The sequence below is a fragment of the Chlorocebus sabaeus genome, chromosome 7 (genome assembly GCF_047675955.1).
Source record: "Chlorocebus sabaeus isolate Y175 chromosome 7, mChlSab1.0.hap1, whole genome shotgun sequence".
Classification (NCBI taxonomy): domain Eukaryota; kingdom Metazoa; phylum Chordata; class Mammalia; order Primates; family Cercopithecidae; genus Chlorocebus; species Chlorocebus sabaeus.
The window spans coordinates 34,899,532-34,916,064 of NC_132910.1; the positions used below are offsets into that span (position 1 = coordinate 34,899,532).

The 16,533-nt window shown below is 43.5% G+C and overlaps 1 protein-coding gene across 2 annotated transcripts in view; it reads right to left on the reverse strand.

Annotated features, from left to right (window-relative positions):
- The window catches only part of ABRAXAS1 (abraxas 1, BRCA1 A complex subunit), a 23,294-nt gene extending 19,690 nt beyond the window's left edge, over positions 1-3,604 (reverse strand). The window contains exons 1-2 of one of the 2 annotated variants that reach the window (XM_073017463.1): positions 3,413-3,604; positions 342-432 (exon numbers count right to left, since the gene is read on the reverse strand). In XM_073017463.1, coding sequence (XP_072873564.1) covers positions 342-432; positions 3,413-3,499 — 178 coding nt within the window. In that variant the 5' untranslated portion in view covers positions 3,500-3,604. The remainder of the gene's footprint in view (positions 1-341; positions 433-3,412) is intronic. The other variant, XM_008000527.3, reaches the window with a different exon arrangement.
- Positions 3,605-16,533: the final 12,929 nt, after the last annotated feature.

A 16,533-nucleotide genomic window follows, 5' to 3' on the forward strand; every position in this document is an offset into this window, starting at 1 on the left:
GATCTTGGCTCACTGCAACTTCTGCCTCTCGGGTTCAAGCAATTCTCGGGCCTCAGCCTCCCAAGTAACTGGGATTATAGGCATGCACCACTACACCTGGCTAATTTTTATATTTTTAGTAGAGACGGGTTTCACCATGTTGGCCAGGCTGGTCTTCAACTCCCGACTTCAGGTAATTGACCTCGGCTTCCCAAAGTGCTGGGATTACAGGTGTGAGCCACCTTGCCCAACATCTATATTTCTTAATTTAAAAACAATAACTTATGCTGACCCCTTTCAGCATACACTATCAAATATGGGAGACACAAATGACTCAAACATAGGAGAAATAAATAACTCACCAATTGTATAAACAACTTCAACATCATCCATTTGGGAATCAGTAATGCTATTCTTGGCTTCACCTTTTACTTCCCCAAGAAGAAAACCTTCCTATGAAGATAAAGAGGCAGTATGTAGAATACACCGATAGAATTACTGTTCAGACACTTAACTAACCAGTATTTTCTGAGTATTTTACTATATATACAAGTATGTGCTACCAGTCGGGGGCACATGAAAGATCTGAGATGCTTCTAGTTTACTTGGGAAAGATGAAGAGTTAAACAAAAATGAGAAGAGGCCAGGCACAGTGGCTCACACCTGTAATCCTAGCACTGGGAGGCTAAGCTGGGCAGATGGTTTGAGCCCAGGAGTTCAGTACTAGCCTGGGCAACAGGCTGAAACTCCGTTTGTACAAAAACTACGAGAAAAATTAGGCATGGTGGCACATGCCTGTAGTCCCAACTACTTGGGATCACCTGAACCCAGGAGGTTGAGGCTGCAGTGAGCTGTGATCATGCCACTGCACTCCATCCCAGGCCACAGAGTGAAACTCTGCCTCAAAAGAAAAAAAAGTAGAAATAAAGAGGAGAGGAAGGGTGAGATTAGCCTGGCCTAATTAGAGTTGGCCCTGGGGAGGCAAGTACAGATTAGACTAAAGCAGTGGGCAGTATTTGTGTAAGCAGAGCATGGAGAACTCGGCACACTTGGAAGCATACAAGACTTAAAGCCAAAAATGAGCACACACCGAGGAATGAGTAGAGCACTATGCCTTGGAGCAGAAGGAAATCAAAGGTAAATTAGAGCGAGCCAATAATGGGACACCCTGAATGACTACTCTGGATTTAACCACATGTCCTTCTGGGAGTTACAGAAAGCTTCTAAGGTATGAAATGACATGATTAGTGTTTTCTGATTAAAACTCATGCACAATATGAAAGATTGAAATTCAATTTCAGAGTCTCCTTTCTAAAAGGAGTGCTGTGCGTCCAATTCTTTTAAACTACTTGTATTCTGCCACCCCAGGGGTAATTCATCTGAGTTTTGGAGAATTCAATTTCTCTAGGTACACTTAAAGACCCAATGTGCTTCACAATGAAGATTTTATATCTTTTTTTTTTTTGAGAAGAGGTCTAGCTCTGTCATCACCCAGGCTGGAGTGCAGTGGTGCAATCACTGCTCACTGCTCCTTTGACCTTCCGGGCTCAAAGCAATCCTCCTGCCTCAGCCTTCCAAGTAGCTGGGTCTACAGGCATGTGCCACCACACCGGGCCAATTTTTAAAATTTTTTGTAGACATGAGGTCTCCTTATGTTGCCCAGGATGGTCTTGAACTCCTGGGCTCAAATGATCCTCCTACCTCCGCCTCCCAAATTGCTGGGATTACAGGAATATTTTATATTCTTAATAATAATGTTTTCCGGCCGGGCGCGGTGGCTCAAGCCTGTAATCCCAGGACTTTGGGAGGCCGAGACGGGTGGATCACGAGGTCAGGAGATCGAGACCATCCTGGCTAATATGGTGAAACCCCATCTCTACTAAAAAACACAAAAAACTAGCCGGGCAAGGTGGCGGGCGCCTGTAGTCCCAGCTACTCCGGAGGCTGAGGCAGGAGAATGGCGTAAACCCGGGAGTCAGAGCTTGCAGTGAGCTGAGATCCGGCCACTGCACTCCAGCCTGGGCAACAGAGCTGAGACTCCGTCTCAAAAAAAATAAATAAATAAATAAATAAAAAATAATGTTTTCCCCTAAAAGTAAAAAAGGATTATTTCCATAATGTGAGTCTTTACTGGAATCACACGGGGGGATATCCAGAATCTAGTGTTCTTGATTTTGATACTCCCAAAGACGAACTCAGGGAAGGGAAGCAGGGGCAACCCAAGTGCACCCTTTAAAGACTTCAGGAAAAAGATCTGAGAAACAGGGGCCTCCCTAGCACCCAGGTATTTCCCAAGGGCTAATCCTTTCAGCTACCGAGGAATTAAGGTCCCACTCTATCTATACTAAAGACATTCCAGAATAATTTCCACGGCTACACATATATTTTAAATGGTCATATATTTGTTTTTATTAGGTATTAATGTGTAAGGTTATCTGAAATTATATACATAAAACATATCAATTCCAACCTTTATTAGGATTGTGCTAAAAAGCAATTTTGTAATGTTTAGATTTCGTAGAGACCGGGTCTCACTAGGTTGTCCCGGATGGTCTCCAACTGGTGGGTTCAGGTGATCTACCCACCTTGGCCTCCCAAAGTGCTGGAATTACAGGCGTGAGCCACCGCGCCCGGCCTATATTAACGCAATTTTGAGAGTAAAACAGGTGTTATCTTAAAATGTACTTAGCAGAAATTACTAGGCATTGTTCAGCAGGGTATTCTCCGAATTGTACCACACAGCAGGGAGGTTATTTTAGATGCTTAGACGTTCTTTCTGCAAGTTACTGAAAGTACTACAGGACATTAACTACCTCCGAGCTCAACGTTTTACAGTGTTCTTTTAATTTCATAGAACTTTTAGAAAATAGGCAACGTACTTTTTAAAACTGTTTTACAAATTTAATAACGCAAATAAAAAGATATCTGATATACCAGATTAAGATGTTCCATCCACTAACATCTATTTTTATTCCCTTACCATCCTACCATCTCAACAAACACGCTCAGGCGCTGCTCTGCATGACAAAGTCCGCCTGGCTTTGCAAACGCCTGTCGGACGTCGCGACAAACGGAAAGTTTACCGCAGGCTCCGCAGAGCAGCGGGAAGACGCTCCGTGAACTTTCCATCTTTTCACGCCCAAGTTTCCACAGCGAAAGGGGCGCCGAGGAAAGATGGGAGCGTGTGGGACACTGGTCGGAAAAGGGAAATCAACGGAGGATAGCAGAGGGAGGGCTAATGCTGGAGAAGACTTCATGGGCACGAGGCACCTTAGGGACCGCTGAGGGGGAGAGAAGGCAGAGCCGCGACGGCAGGGAGGAGGCGCGGCGGCGTCGGGGGAGCGGGCGGGGGACCGGGGCAACAGCGGGGAGGCAGGCAGCGCGCAGGGCTCTTCCCAGGCCACGCCAGACCCCGCCCCGTCCCTCGGCTCACCGTGTCCGAGTCCGTGTTGAGGTGCTGGAAGGCGAGTGCGCCAAGCACAAAGCCCGAGAGCACTGCCGACGTACTCTCCCCCTCCATGCTACCGTCGCCTCCGGCTCCACGAGAGGACGAGGGCGGGGTGCCCGGGGCCCGGATCCCGTGCTGGCGGCGAGGCGGGGCCCAGCGAGGAGGCGGGGCCTGCGCCGGCGCACGGGCTGCTGCACGCTCCGCGGAGGGGCCGGGCGAGGGCGCTGAGGGCTAGCGTGGGCGGGTCCCCAGCCGCGCTCTCGGCTCCTCCTTCACGTCGGCTGCCTGCCTCTCCCGGAAGGCCGCTCACTAGCCGGTACCGCGGCAGAGGGCCGCGAATTGCCTTTTGGTGGCCTGTGGCTGCTGAGCGACGTTTCACAAAGATGCAACGCTATGAAAATTAACACGGTTTACAGGATTGTTTTAAGACCAGCAATGATTACAAGATTTAAAGAGTTGAGGAGCAACATTACGATACCACATTGGATATGCCACGGTTTTGGTTTTCAAACTGCATTTTAGCGCCCTTCACTCACTGAAACTTCTAGAATACTAATAACCATTTGGGTGTTGTCTCTGCTAGAACTCTGAAGCCATGCTCTTTGTGTGTGTATGTGTGTGTGTGCGTGCGTGTGTGTGGTCCCTTGCTTTTAGAAAACTTAAGCCTAATTTAAACAATACGTGGATTTTTAATGTTCTGACAGTTTAATGATGGGCATAATCATAGTGTGCTGCTTCATTTAATGTAAATGGTAAAGTGAGTGGACCAGGGCTTAGCAAATATATTTTACACACACGCACACGTAAACCTATGTTTTTTACATGACTGAAAGCGTAATAACAGACTACTGAATTAGTGTGGCACATTTGCGGGTTTTGTTGTCCAGCAGTTGTCTGTGGCTACATAACTCACAGTACATACGTATATAATTAATGATTATATATTTTTCCCTAAAATTGAGTTTCTTGCCTTCATTTTGTAGCGGTGAAGGGAAAGCTCTGCCCTCTGAAGGTTCACTGGAGTGAAATAAAAGATGAAGAGAAGAAAAAGGCATACGAATTTATTTTATTTTTTATTTTTTCGAGACCGAGTCTCTCTCTGTCACCCAGGCCAGAATGCAGTGGCACCATCTCAGCTCACTGCATCCTCCACCTCCCGGGTTCAAGTGACTCTTCTGCCTCAGCCTCCTGAGTAGCTGGGATTACAGGCACATGCCAACAAGCCCGGCTTATTTTTTTTGTAGTTTTGTTAGAGACAAGGTTTCACCATGTTGGCCAGGCTGGTCTTGAACTCCTGACCTCAGGTGATCTGCCCCCCACCCCCCAAAGTGCTGAGATTACAGGCGCTCCTGGCTGGCATATAAATTTATTAATGTGCCCTGGAGTAAATCACAGTAGAGTGATTACCCCATAACCCAGTTAGGTTCAGATGCTTATGTACACTTTTTCGTAAGGGAGAGGGAGATGGAGGAATGTAAGTAATTTTGAGGGTCACAAATGATTCTTTGGGTGAGCTTGAGAGATGGACGATTGCTTGCAAAGGATACTTTGTGGAAGTTGGATGAGCCCAAGCAGAAGTCAATAGCTTCCGACAAAGTTCCTCTGTACTCTAGGTTTGATGTTTGACTTTCAATCTTCTTGCTGCAGTCAGTAGATAATGAAATTTCAATGAAGGGGTGGAAGACAATTGTCATGGCGTTGATAAAGAGTGGACAGTCGTGCAGCAGTATGATTACACAAAGGGAGTGTGATGTAATGGTAACAAACTGGGGGAACTTAGAATGGACTGTTTGTTCAGGTTCTTTCTTCTCTGTGTCCTGGGGTCTTCAGAGGTAAGGATGTTCCTTTTCTCTATGTCAGGGGAGGGTACCTCTCAAATGACGGTCTTATGACCTACTTCAGGGAAGGACACCGGGTTTTATGGCCTGCCTCAAGGGAAATGGCCAGAGTATTCTTTCTATGGTTTATGACCTACTTCAGAGGAAAAGGAGTGAGGTGAAGATGAAAATGATCTCTCAAATGCTCAGGTGCTATATTTTGGAGTAGTGTGTCCCGAACCACATCACTAGTTTTACTGCCTGCAACCCAGAGCAGCACAGTAGCTGAACCAAATACTCCTTCCAAAGCCAAAAAAGCTTGGATATGAGTGGAGATAAGGAGAAATAATAGATGAGAGTAAAGGAATAAATAAATGGATTATATAGTGAGGGAAATCCAATAATCATTAAGATCTCCAAAGAAACTCAAGGGAAGATATTGTCTCTTAGCTTAATTATATCAGATGCCTGAAATAATGAAGATATATATTGCTAAGAACTCTGCTTTTGAAACCTGAAAAGATCAAATGGAAGCCTGAGTGGCTACACCCTGGGAGACATTTTCATATGATAGGCTGATGGACTGGACAGGTTATTAGTGATTGAATGGGATTTTAGAAATGTGCCACTGTCTTTTAACTCTTACGATTCTTTGCCAAAAGGAATCAGTGGTCAAAGATCAAGGATTTGTCTGTAGTATAGTAAAAAAGAAAATAAATATTTAGTCTTTGTCCTGAGTTCCTGGCGTGGAAGCTTCTAAAACCTTAGGAATTTACTGGTTTTTGTATGCTAAAGAATGACTCATGGGAGAGTGTATTCGTCCCTTCTTCCACTGCTGTAAATACCTGGCCGGGAACAGTGGCTCATACCTATAATCCCAGCACTTTGGGAGGCTGAGGTGGGCAGATCACCTGAAATAGTAGTTTGAGATCAGCCTGACCAACATGACAAAACCCCGTCTCTGCTAAAAATACAAAAATTACCCAGGCCTGGTGGCATGCGCCTGTAATCCCAGCTACTTGGGAGGCTGAGGCAGGAGAATCACCTGAATCTGGGAGGTGGAGGTTGCAGTGAGCCGAGATCCCTCCACTGCACTCCAGCCTGGGCAACAGAGAATCTGTCTCAAAAAAAAAAGATTGGGCACGGTCACTCATGCCTGTAATTCCAGTGTTTTGGGAGTCTGAGCAGAGAGTATGGCTTGAGGTCAGGAGATTGAGACCAGCCTAGGCAACACAGCAAGACTGTCTCTTCAAAAACTTTTAAAAAATTACGTCAGGTGCGGTGGCTCATGCCTGTAATCCCAGCACTTTGGGAGGCCAAGACGGGTGGATCACGAGGTCAGGAGTTGGAGACCAGCCTGGCCAATATGACGAAACCCTGTCTCTACTAAAAATACAAAAATTAGCTGACCATGGTGGTGGGTGCCTGTAATCCCAGCTACTTGGGAGGCTGAGGCAGGAGAATCACTTGAACCCAGGCGAAGGTTGCAGTGAGTCGAGATCACACCACTGCACTCTGGCCTGGGTGACAGAGCAAAACTCCATCTCAAAACAAAATCAAACAACAACAAAAAATTAGTCCAGGTGCGGTGGCTCATGCCTATAATCCCAACTCACGCCAGTAATCCCAGCACTTTGGGAGGCCAAGGCAGGTGGATCACCTGAGGTCGGAAGTTCAAGACCAGCCTGGCCAACATGGCGAAACCCCGTCTCTACTAAAAATATAAAATTAGCCAGGTAGGTGGCATGTGCCTGTAATCCCAGCTACTCAGGAAGTTGAGGCAGAATTGCTTAAAACCAGGAGGCCAAAGTTGCAGTGAGGCAAGATTGTGTCACTGCCCTCCAGCCTGGGCAACAGACTGAGACTCTGACTCAAAAAAAAATAAATAAATAAAAAATAAATAAAATAAAAGAGTTAGTTGGCCAGGCATGGTGGCCCACACCTGTAATCCCAGCAATTTAGGAAGCTGAGGTGGGAGGATCACTTGAGCCCAGGAGGCGGAAGTTGCAGTGAGCTGAGATCATGCCACTATACTCCAGCCTGGGCCAGACCCAGTTTCAAAAAATAAAAAATCAGTCAAGTGTGGTGGTGCACACCTGTAGTCCCAGCTACTGGGGAAGCTGAGGCGGGAGGACTGCTTGAGTCTAGGAGCTTGAAGCTGTAGTGAGCTTTGATTGTGCCACCTCAGCCTGGGAGACAGAGTGAGACCTTGTCTCTTAAAAAAAATTTAGAAAGAAGAATAACTATGAAAGTAAGACAAACATTTTAGCTGCTATATTAGAATCATGTTAATTATAGGGTTGATTGCTTCAGAAGGATGTGCTTGCTTGCTTTAATTGGGATCCAATAATATTCATCTCTGTTAAATTTGTGGTATTCTATGTTAAATAGGGTTAATGGAACCTCAATTTCAAGAAAAAACTATCTTTTACTTTTCTATTTGAATTTTTGGATATTGATTTTTTCTCATGAAAAGGATAAGAATATGATTTTTAAGTAATGATTTCACTCACAACAGATAAACTTTTAAACAAATATGCTTACAAATAAATGAGTATCATAAAGGGAAATATATCTTATCTTCATAGAATATTATTAATTATACAGTTTATTCAGAATGAATGGAGTATTTGATGGCCATGGACATGCTCCACTCTGGTTGAACCTGTGGGGGGAGCCACTGTTGGCTGAAAGCCCCCACCCCCCGCAGCTTCTGTGAACATTACCACCCTCTAACCTTCTCTGCCACAGCATCAGTGACCATGGTGGGGTATTAACATAGGCCCATTCTTACAAGATGCAGGATTCCTGTAATGGGGCTTTGGCTCAAGGACTCTGCATCAGCCTGGCTAAGATTATGTTAGCTTGTGCCGAAGTCTGAGACTCCTATCCTTCCCTTCCTCCTTTCCCAGGTGTCAGATAAGCATGGTTTTCTGCAGCCTCTCCTTGCTTACTCCTGCTGTCTTCCCTTTATCTTTCACAGACATTTCCCCAGTAGGTCTCTCGATTGCACATGGACTCCTGTCTTTGTGTCTGCTTTTCAGAGCATCTAAAGTGAAACAGTGCTTGCTTTTTCATATCACCTATGAAGGGCTTTCAGGGCCATAAAGATCACATTTTCAAATATCTGCCAATTAAAAAAAACTTCAAATGCAAACATACTCAAAATATAATATGATGAATTTCATGTTTTAATTATAGACATGATTTATTTCTAATGGCGAACAAGTATTATTTTAATTTTTTTTTTCGAGACAGGGTCTCAATCCTGTTGCCTAGGCTGCAGTACAGCTGTGTGATCATGGCTCACTGCAGCCTCCACGTCCCAGGGTCAAGCGATTCTCCCGCCTCAGCCTCTTGAGTAGCTGGGATTACAGGTGCACGCCACCATCCCTGGCTAATTTTTTGATGTTTTGTTGAGATGGGGAGGTCTCACTATGTGGCCCAGGCTGGTCTCGAACTTTTGAGCTCAAGCAGTCCTCCCATCTCAGCCTCCCAAAAGGCTGGGATTACAGGAGTGAGCCACTGCCCCTAGATAAGTATTATTTGTTAAGGCTATGTTATCTGGGAAATACTATTATAAACACATTTTGTTTTCTTTGTAATATTTTTGTGTATTAAAAATGTAATGAGAGTTTTAAAAATCTCTGATAAAACTTGATATAACTCTAAGATTATAGACACAGAAATAAATTTATCTGAAGTTCCAGGGAAATTTGAAGATGTATTAATGTGATAACATTCCAATTTGTTATTATTTCATTCCATCTGTTAAAGAGGCATAAGGAAAATTACACAAACACCGTTAAGAAATATGCCCCCTCAGGATGCACGTCTACCTGGTGACCTGCAGGGGACACTGTGATAGTAGTTCTGAAGGAAAAGGCCTTTGGTGGGGACTGCAGACCTTATTATTATGTAAAAATAGTTAATAGGGCCTAATCTGTTATAATGTGTTAAAATAGTCTGCTTTGAAAATCCTTGGTGATTTAGTAAAAATGACTTAAATGATGTATCTTGGGTAAGGATCATTGGGTTTTTTAAAAAAAAAAAAAATACCCTTGAACATCCACAAATATAAAAACAATAGAACTCTGGCAAAGGAGATAAAGTAACTGCAGAAATAGTGGTGCTGACTCATGCTTTAAGAATTATTGCAGACAGGGTTAAGAAGCTAATTTGAATTCCAACAGAGTCCTCCTTAAGATAAAATTCCAAGAGCAAAGTAAAAGTTTCTGCAGTGTCAGTTCAGCTAATCCTGAGAAGGCATTCTGATAGAGAATTCCAAGAGGCATTAGTTTGATCTGAGCTTGTATAGATGACTCTAGATATAAGGTTGTTCTGGTAGAAAATTAATTTCTATAGCTTCAGTGAATAATTTACGCTAGTTTAAATAATGAATAAGTGACTGGTTTGGGTTAAACAAAAAAAGCACCTGCCTCCCAGTGAGGTGGCTCACACCTGTAATCCCAACTACTAGAGAGGCTGAGGCCAGAGGAATACTTGAGCCCAGGAATTCAATGTTACAGTGAGTTATGATGGCACCACTGCACTTCAGCCTGGGCAACAGAGCAACATGCCGTCACAAACAGACAAAAAGTATGTTATATATTTATATAATGAGATAAGAGAAAGTTCCCATAATCCTTCCATCCAAAGATATTACAGTCAATGGTTTGGCTTATATTCTTTCAGGTTTTTAATATATTCATATGTGTATTAATGTATATAGGTGTTTGTGTATATTTTGATTATTGTATTACAATGTATTTATTTATTTATTTGAGAGATTCTCACTCTGTTGCCCAGGCTGGAGTGCAGTGGCACTATCTCGGCTCACTCGAGGCTCCACCTCCCGGGTTCAAGCGATTCTCCTGCCTCAGCCCCGAAGTAGCAGAGACTACAGGTGAGCACCATTCCCAGCTACTTTTTGTATTTTTAGTAGAGACAGAGTTTCACCATATTGGCCAAGCTGGTCTTGAACTCCTGAGCTCAGGTAATCCTCCTGCCTTGGCCTCCCAAAGTGCAGGAATTACAGGTGTGAGTGAAAAATCATTTAAAAGTGAAAGTCTATTTTCACTTTTAAACATACATATTATACTTTATTATTAATTTTATAACTGAAACATATTAATGGGATTCAGGACACACCACCCCAAAATATGACTGTAGAGGCCAGAATGTGCTATCCCAAATATGCCTCTTTGTCATAAGGATTATTGTGAGCTGGTTATTTTGAGAAACAACAGACATAGGAGAAGTTCTGGAGAATTACCCTTTTGTAAAAGAAATTTAAAGCTGTAAAGGAAATCTCTGTTTGTAAGTGTATCTCCCTCTCTGAATCAGGAAGAGAAGGATGACTAAATCTTTAGAGACTTTTAATCACTGGAGATGGCATCACCTTAATCTGTATAAAAAACCTTACCCTGGATTTATGATATCTTTCCCGGCCATGTAATTTTTTTTTTTTTTGAGACTAGGTGTTTCTCTGTTTCCCAGCTTCTCGTTACAACCTCAATCTCCTGGGTTCAAGTGATCCTCCCACCTTGGCCTGCCGAAGTGTTGGGATTAGGTATTACAGTTGTGAGCCACTGTATCTGGCATTTTGGTTCTTTTTTTTTTTTTTTTTAATTTTCTTTTTAATTCTCAGCGAGTCAAGTTACTTCTATATAGAAGGGTGCGCCCTTACAGATGGAACAATGGTGAGTGCACCTTTTGGTTCTGAATTATTGAACTGCCGGGCGTAGTTGAGCACAGCTAAGTGTTTCCTGAATTTTTTTTTTCTTTCCCCAGGAAGATTCTAATCTCTTAAAGGGCAAAAATCTTGCTTTCCACTTCCCTTATGTTCATGAATTCACAGCTATTGACTGCCTACTTTACATCAGGCACTGTGCTAGCCGCTGGAGGTACACTGAATAACAAAATAGAGATAGTGCCTGCCCTAATAGAATTTATACTCCTGTGGGGGAAAGGAAAATTACTTACATCATCTCTCATATGATGACATAATTACGATTCCAATAAATACGTACTAGGAAAAATAGAAAACTAGAAGCAAGGGTAACTGAGATACCCACTCCCCTAGTGCTGGGATCAGAGAAAGTCTTCTCAAAGACCTGGATACTTGGGAAAAGGGAAATAAGTGGGGAAGAGTGTTCCCAGTTAAAGGAACACCATGTGTGAACACGCTGAGGCAATTAGAAGATTCTGAAACCTGGAGTGTGGGAGGGAGGGAGGGAGGCAAGAGGTAAAAGCTGGCTAGTGAGAAGAGCCAGACCATGCTGGCTGTTGTAGCATAGGATTTTAGAATTTATCTTTTTGGTTTTGAAACAAGGTTTCACTTTGTCGCCCAGGCTGTGGTGCAGTGGCACGATCATGGCTCACTGCAGCCTCAACCTCCCTGGGTTCAGGTGTTCCTGCCCCCTCAGCCTCCTGAGTAGCTGGGACTATAGGTATGCACCACTGGGCTAATTTTTGTAGCAATAGGATTTCACCATGTTGCCCAGGCTGATCTCCAACTCCTGGGCTCCAGCAATCCTCCCACCTTAGCCTCCCAAAATGTTGGGATTACAGGTGTAAGCCAACACGCCCGGCCCAGAATTTATCTTAAAAGAGTGGAAACGGCCGGGTGCAGTGGCTCACATCTGTAAACTCAGCCCTCTGGGAGGCCAAGGCGAGTGGATCACCTGAGGTCAGGAGTTCGATACCAGCCTGGCCAACATGGGGAAACCCCATCTCTACTAAAACTACAAAAAATTAGCTGAGAGTGGTGGCAGGCATCTGTAATCCCAGCCACTTGGGAGGCTGAGGCAAGAGAGTCACTTGAACCCAGGAAGCAGAGGTTGCAGTGAGCCGAGATCACGCCACTGCCCTCCAGTCTGGGTGACAGAGCAAGGCTGTGTCTAAAAAAAAAAAACAGAAACAAAAAAACGCCAGGCCTGGTGGCTTATGCCTGTAATCCCAGCATTTTGGGAGGCCGAGGCAGGTGGATCACAAAGTCAGGAGATCAAGACCATCCTGGCTAACACGGTGAAATACTGTCTCTACTAAAAATACAAAAAATTAGCTGGGTGTGGTGGCATGCACCTGTAGTCCCAGCTACTTGGGAGGCTGAGACAGGAGAATCTCTTGAACCCAGGAGGTGGAGGTCTCAGTGAGCTGAGATGGTATCACTGCACTCTAGCCTGGGTGACAGCAAGACTCAGTCTCAAAAAAAAAAAAAAAAAAAAAAATTGTGGGAATGGCTGGTGGCCCAGGCCTGTAATCCTAGCACTTTGGGAGGCCGAGGCCAGGAGTTGGAGACCAGCCTCGCTAACATGGTGAAACCCCATCTCTACTAAAAATACAGAAATTAGCCAGGCATGGTGTCAGCGCCTGTAATCCCAGCTACTCCAGAGGCTGAGGCACGAGAATCGCTTGAGTCTGGGAGGCAGAGGTTGCAGTGAGCCAAGATTGCACTGCTGCATTCCAGCCTGGGCAACAGAGTGACACTCTGTCTCATAAAAAGAAAAGAAAAGAAAAGAAATATATATAAACATACTTTAAAAATTAAATTTAATTATAAAAAGATACTGAATGGGCTGGACATGGCAGCTCATGCCTGTAATCCCAGCACTTTGGGAGGCTGAGGTTGGAAGATCAGTTGAGGTCAGGAGTTCGAGACCAGCTTGGCCAACACAATGAAATCCCATCTCTACTAAAAATACAAAAATTAGCCGGGTGTGGTGGCACGCTCCTGTAACCCCAGCTACTAGGGAGGCTGAGGCAGGAGAATGGCTTGAACCCAGGAGGCAGAGGTTGCAATGAGCCAAGATCGCTCCACTGCACTCCAGCCTGGGTCACACAGCCAAACTCTGTCTAAAAAAAAAAAAGAATACTGAATGGATAGAAGCTAAAAATGCTACAAAAACTAATCCAATTAGTTGCTGTCAATACTACATTTACATGTTTTTTTCATTTTTTAAAGAATAATAATTGTATATATCCGTGGGCTGCATAGTGTTTTAATACAAACAATGCATAGTGATCAGATCAGGGTAGTTAGCATATTGGTAATTTCAAAGATTTATCATTTCTTTGTGTTGACAACATTTCATATTGTAAGAATTAAAGAGGAGAGAAACACAGAAGATGGCTTTTCAGTCAACAGGGACAGGTTTATTTTAAACAAACCTAAGAGGGGCAGTTGGCCAAGTTAGGTTAGAGCCACACTCTCTTACAGACTAAGAGTTTTTAAAGATTCAGGGTGGGAGAGTTTATGAGAGGCTTGGACTGCTTCTGTGTCTCTTTGTTGTGCTTCTCTGGGAGGGACAGTTGCATGTCTGTTCCCATACATCTTTTTGCAGCTGCAGGCATATCCCCCCGAGTCTGCTTTTAACTTTTCTATCTTAGTGTACCTGAAGGGAAAGGAAAGTGCTTATTAAGGCCACTGTTTTACTGGGGCCCATTGTATGAGGGTGAAGTTTGGCAGTTACCCCAAGAGACTTTCTCCTCACCTGCCTCTGTGCCCAAGCGGTCTTACCTGTGTTTTACTGTCTGCTCTTTCTGGCTGCTTGTAGTTAGAAGAGAAGTGATTTCCTTGAAATGCATGAGGCTAGAAAGGGAGTTGGAACTTAAAGTGGCGGTGTTTGTCCAAGATGACAGTGCTCCTGCTGTATCAAATATCCTGCCAAGTGTAGTGGCTCACGCCTGTAATCCCAGCACTTTGGGAGGTGGAGGCTGGGGGATCACCTGAGGTCAGGAGTTTGAGACCAGCCTGGCCAACATAGTGAAAAAATCTCTACTAAAAATACAAAAATTAGCTGGGCATGGTGGTGCACACCTGTAATCCCAGCTACTTGGGAGGCTGAGGCACTAGAATTGCTTGAACCAGGGAGGTGGAGGTTGCAGTGAGCCGAGACTGCACCACTGCACTCCAGCCTAAGTGACAGAGCAAAACTCCATCTTAAAACACACACACACACACCCACACACACCCACACACACACACACACACACAGAGCAACATTCAGGATCCTCTCTTCTAGCTATTTGAAACTATACAATGCATTATTGTTAATTATAAGCAACCTGCAATGCTACAGAGTGCTAGAACTTGCTCCTCCTATCTAACTGTAATTTCATATCCTTTAACAATTCTCTCCCTGTCCTTCCCTTCCCAGTCTCTAATATCCTCTGGTTCCACTTTTACTTCTATTAGATCAACTTTTTTTAGCTTCCACATGTGAGTGAGAACATGCAGTATTTAACTTTCTGTTAAGATCATTTGCCTATTTTATAATCAGACTTTTTCTTGTTTTGTTTTTTGCTGTTGAGATGTTTGAGTTTTTTATATCTTCTGGATATTAATCCCCTGTGGGATGAGTGTCTGCATATATTTTCTCTGATCCTGTAGGTTGTCTTTTCACTCTGTTGATTGTTTCCTCTGCTGTGTAGATTTTTAGTTTGATATAATCCCGTTCGTTTATTTTTGCTTCTGTTGCCTGTGCTTTTGAGGTCTTATTCATAGAACCAAGCCTGCTGACGTCTTGATTTTGGACTTAGAGCTTCCAGAACTGTGAGAAACTACATTTCTTTTTAAGCCACCCAGTCTAATGTAACAATAATATATGTAGATACATTTTGACTTCTCTCCCTGCCCCCACCAAATATTTAATGGTCAGAATAAATAATAGCAGGGAAGACAAACATGTTTTGTTTTGCTTGAGAATGAAATGCGCCTGACCATAGTGGATTTTAAGCTCTTTCTGTAGATATACTGGGGGGAATGGCTGGATGTCTTTTTTCACAATTATTACACTAAGATCACATAAGTTAGTGACTTCAAATAGGGCAGCCAGATAGGGTTCACTTGCCTCCTTCAAAGCACTAAAACCTATACTCTGGAAGCTCCAAGATCAGTGTTAAAGTCCTACACAATTTCTCACACCAGATGCTGGATGAGACATTTGAAAAATAAAAGTTTAGTGAACTTCTAACAATGTCTGGTTTCAAGGAATGCCAGAGTGCCAAGCCTATAGTGATAAGATTTCTTCACTCCCTGGTTGATTTGCAGCCAGTCAGCTTGGAAAGAGCTATGGTATAGAAAACTTGTTCCTTACCAGCCCCCTGCCTTTTGCCCGGAGCTCAGCAAGCTAGAGGTGGCACTGATGCCTGAGAGAGATGGCTGAGCAGCTGCAAACATAACTGAGAGAGGATCTTGGCTATGTAAATTTTATCTCAAAATAAATTGCTACCTTCACAAAGTTGTGGAGAAGTTACTGCATTTAGATATGACAGTTAGGCCAGGTGCAGTGGCTTACACCTTAATCCTACCACTTTGGGAGGCCGGAGCAAGAGGATTGCTTGAGCACAGGAGTTAGAGGCTATAGTGAGCTATGACTGCACCACTGTACTACAGCCTGGAGCAAAAACTTGTCTCCTGGAGAAAAGGAAGAAAAAGAGAAGAGAGGAGAGGGGAGAGAGAGAAAGAAGAGAGGGAGGGAGGGAGGGAAGGAAGGAAGGAAGGAAGGAAGGAAGGAAGGAAGGAAGGAAGGAAGGAAGGAAGGAAGGAAGGAGAAAGAAAAAAAAGAAAGGGAGAGAAAAAAAGAGAAAGAAAGGAGAGAGAGAAAGAAGGAAAAAAAGAAGGAAAATGGACTCTCTATGTCCTGTAGGTTCATGCTAAAAAGTTAAAAAAATAAAATAAAATAAGGACAAACTCTCTGATAGCTGTTTAATGAGACAGAGAGGAAATATATATAATGATCTTATATATTACTGTGTGTGGCAGTTTGTCAGCAAACATGGCCATCAACAATTTCTCCCACCTTATGCACTCATGCTGCTTCTGCCATCAAGTAGTCTATTTTCCCTTCCTTTTAACTGACGTGGCCTTGTGACTTCCTTTAATCAATAAAATGCATCTTGTGTGACTTTGCCACTTCCACACTTAAGCTTTAAGTGTTCTGGAAGCTTCCACCTTCAGTATCTTTGAAGTCAGCCACTGTGCTGTACAAAAGCTCAGGCCAGACCACTGAATGATGAGAGCCATGTGGAGAGACACTTTGGAGGATGTGCTTCTCTGGAATGGTTTGGCCCCAGGTGTGCTTCAGGCTGAGCATAGCCTCATGAGTGACTTCAAATACAACAAGTGGAGTGGAAGAACCACCTAGCTAAATTCAGTCAACCTACAGAACATGAGAAATAACAGATCATTGTTATTTTAAGCTACTAAATTTTAGAGTGAATTTTTTTTTTTTTTTTTTTTTTGTGAAGCAAGAGAAAACTAAAATATCTTATTTAAATGTTTGT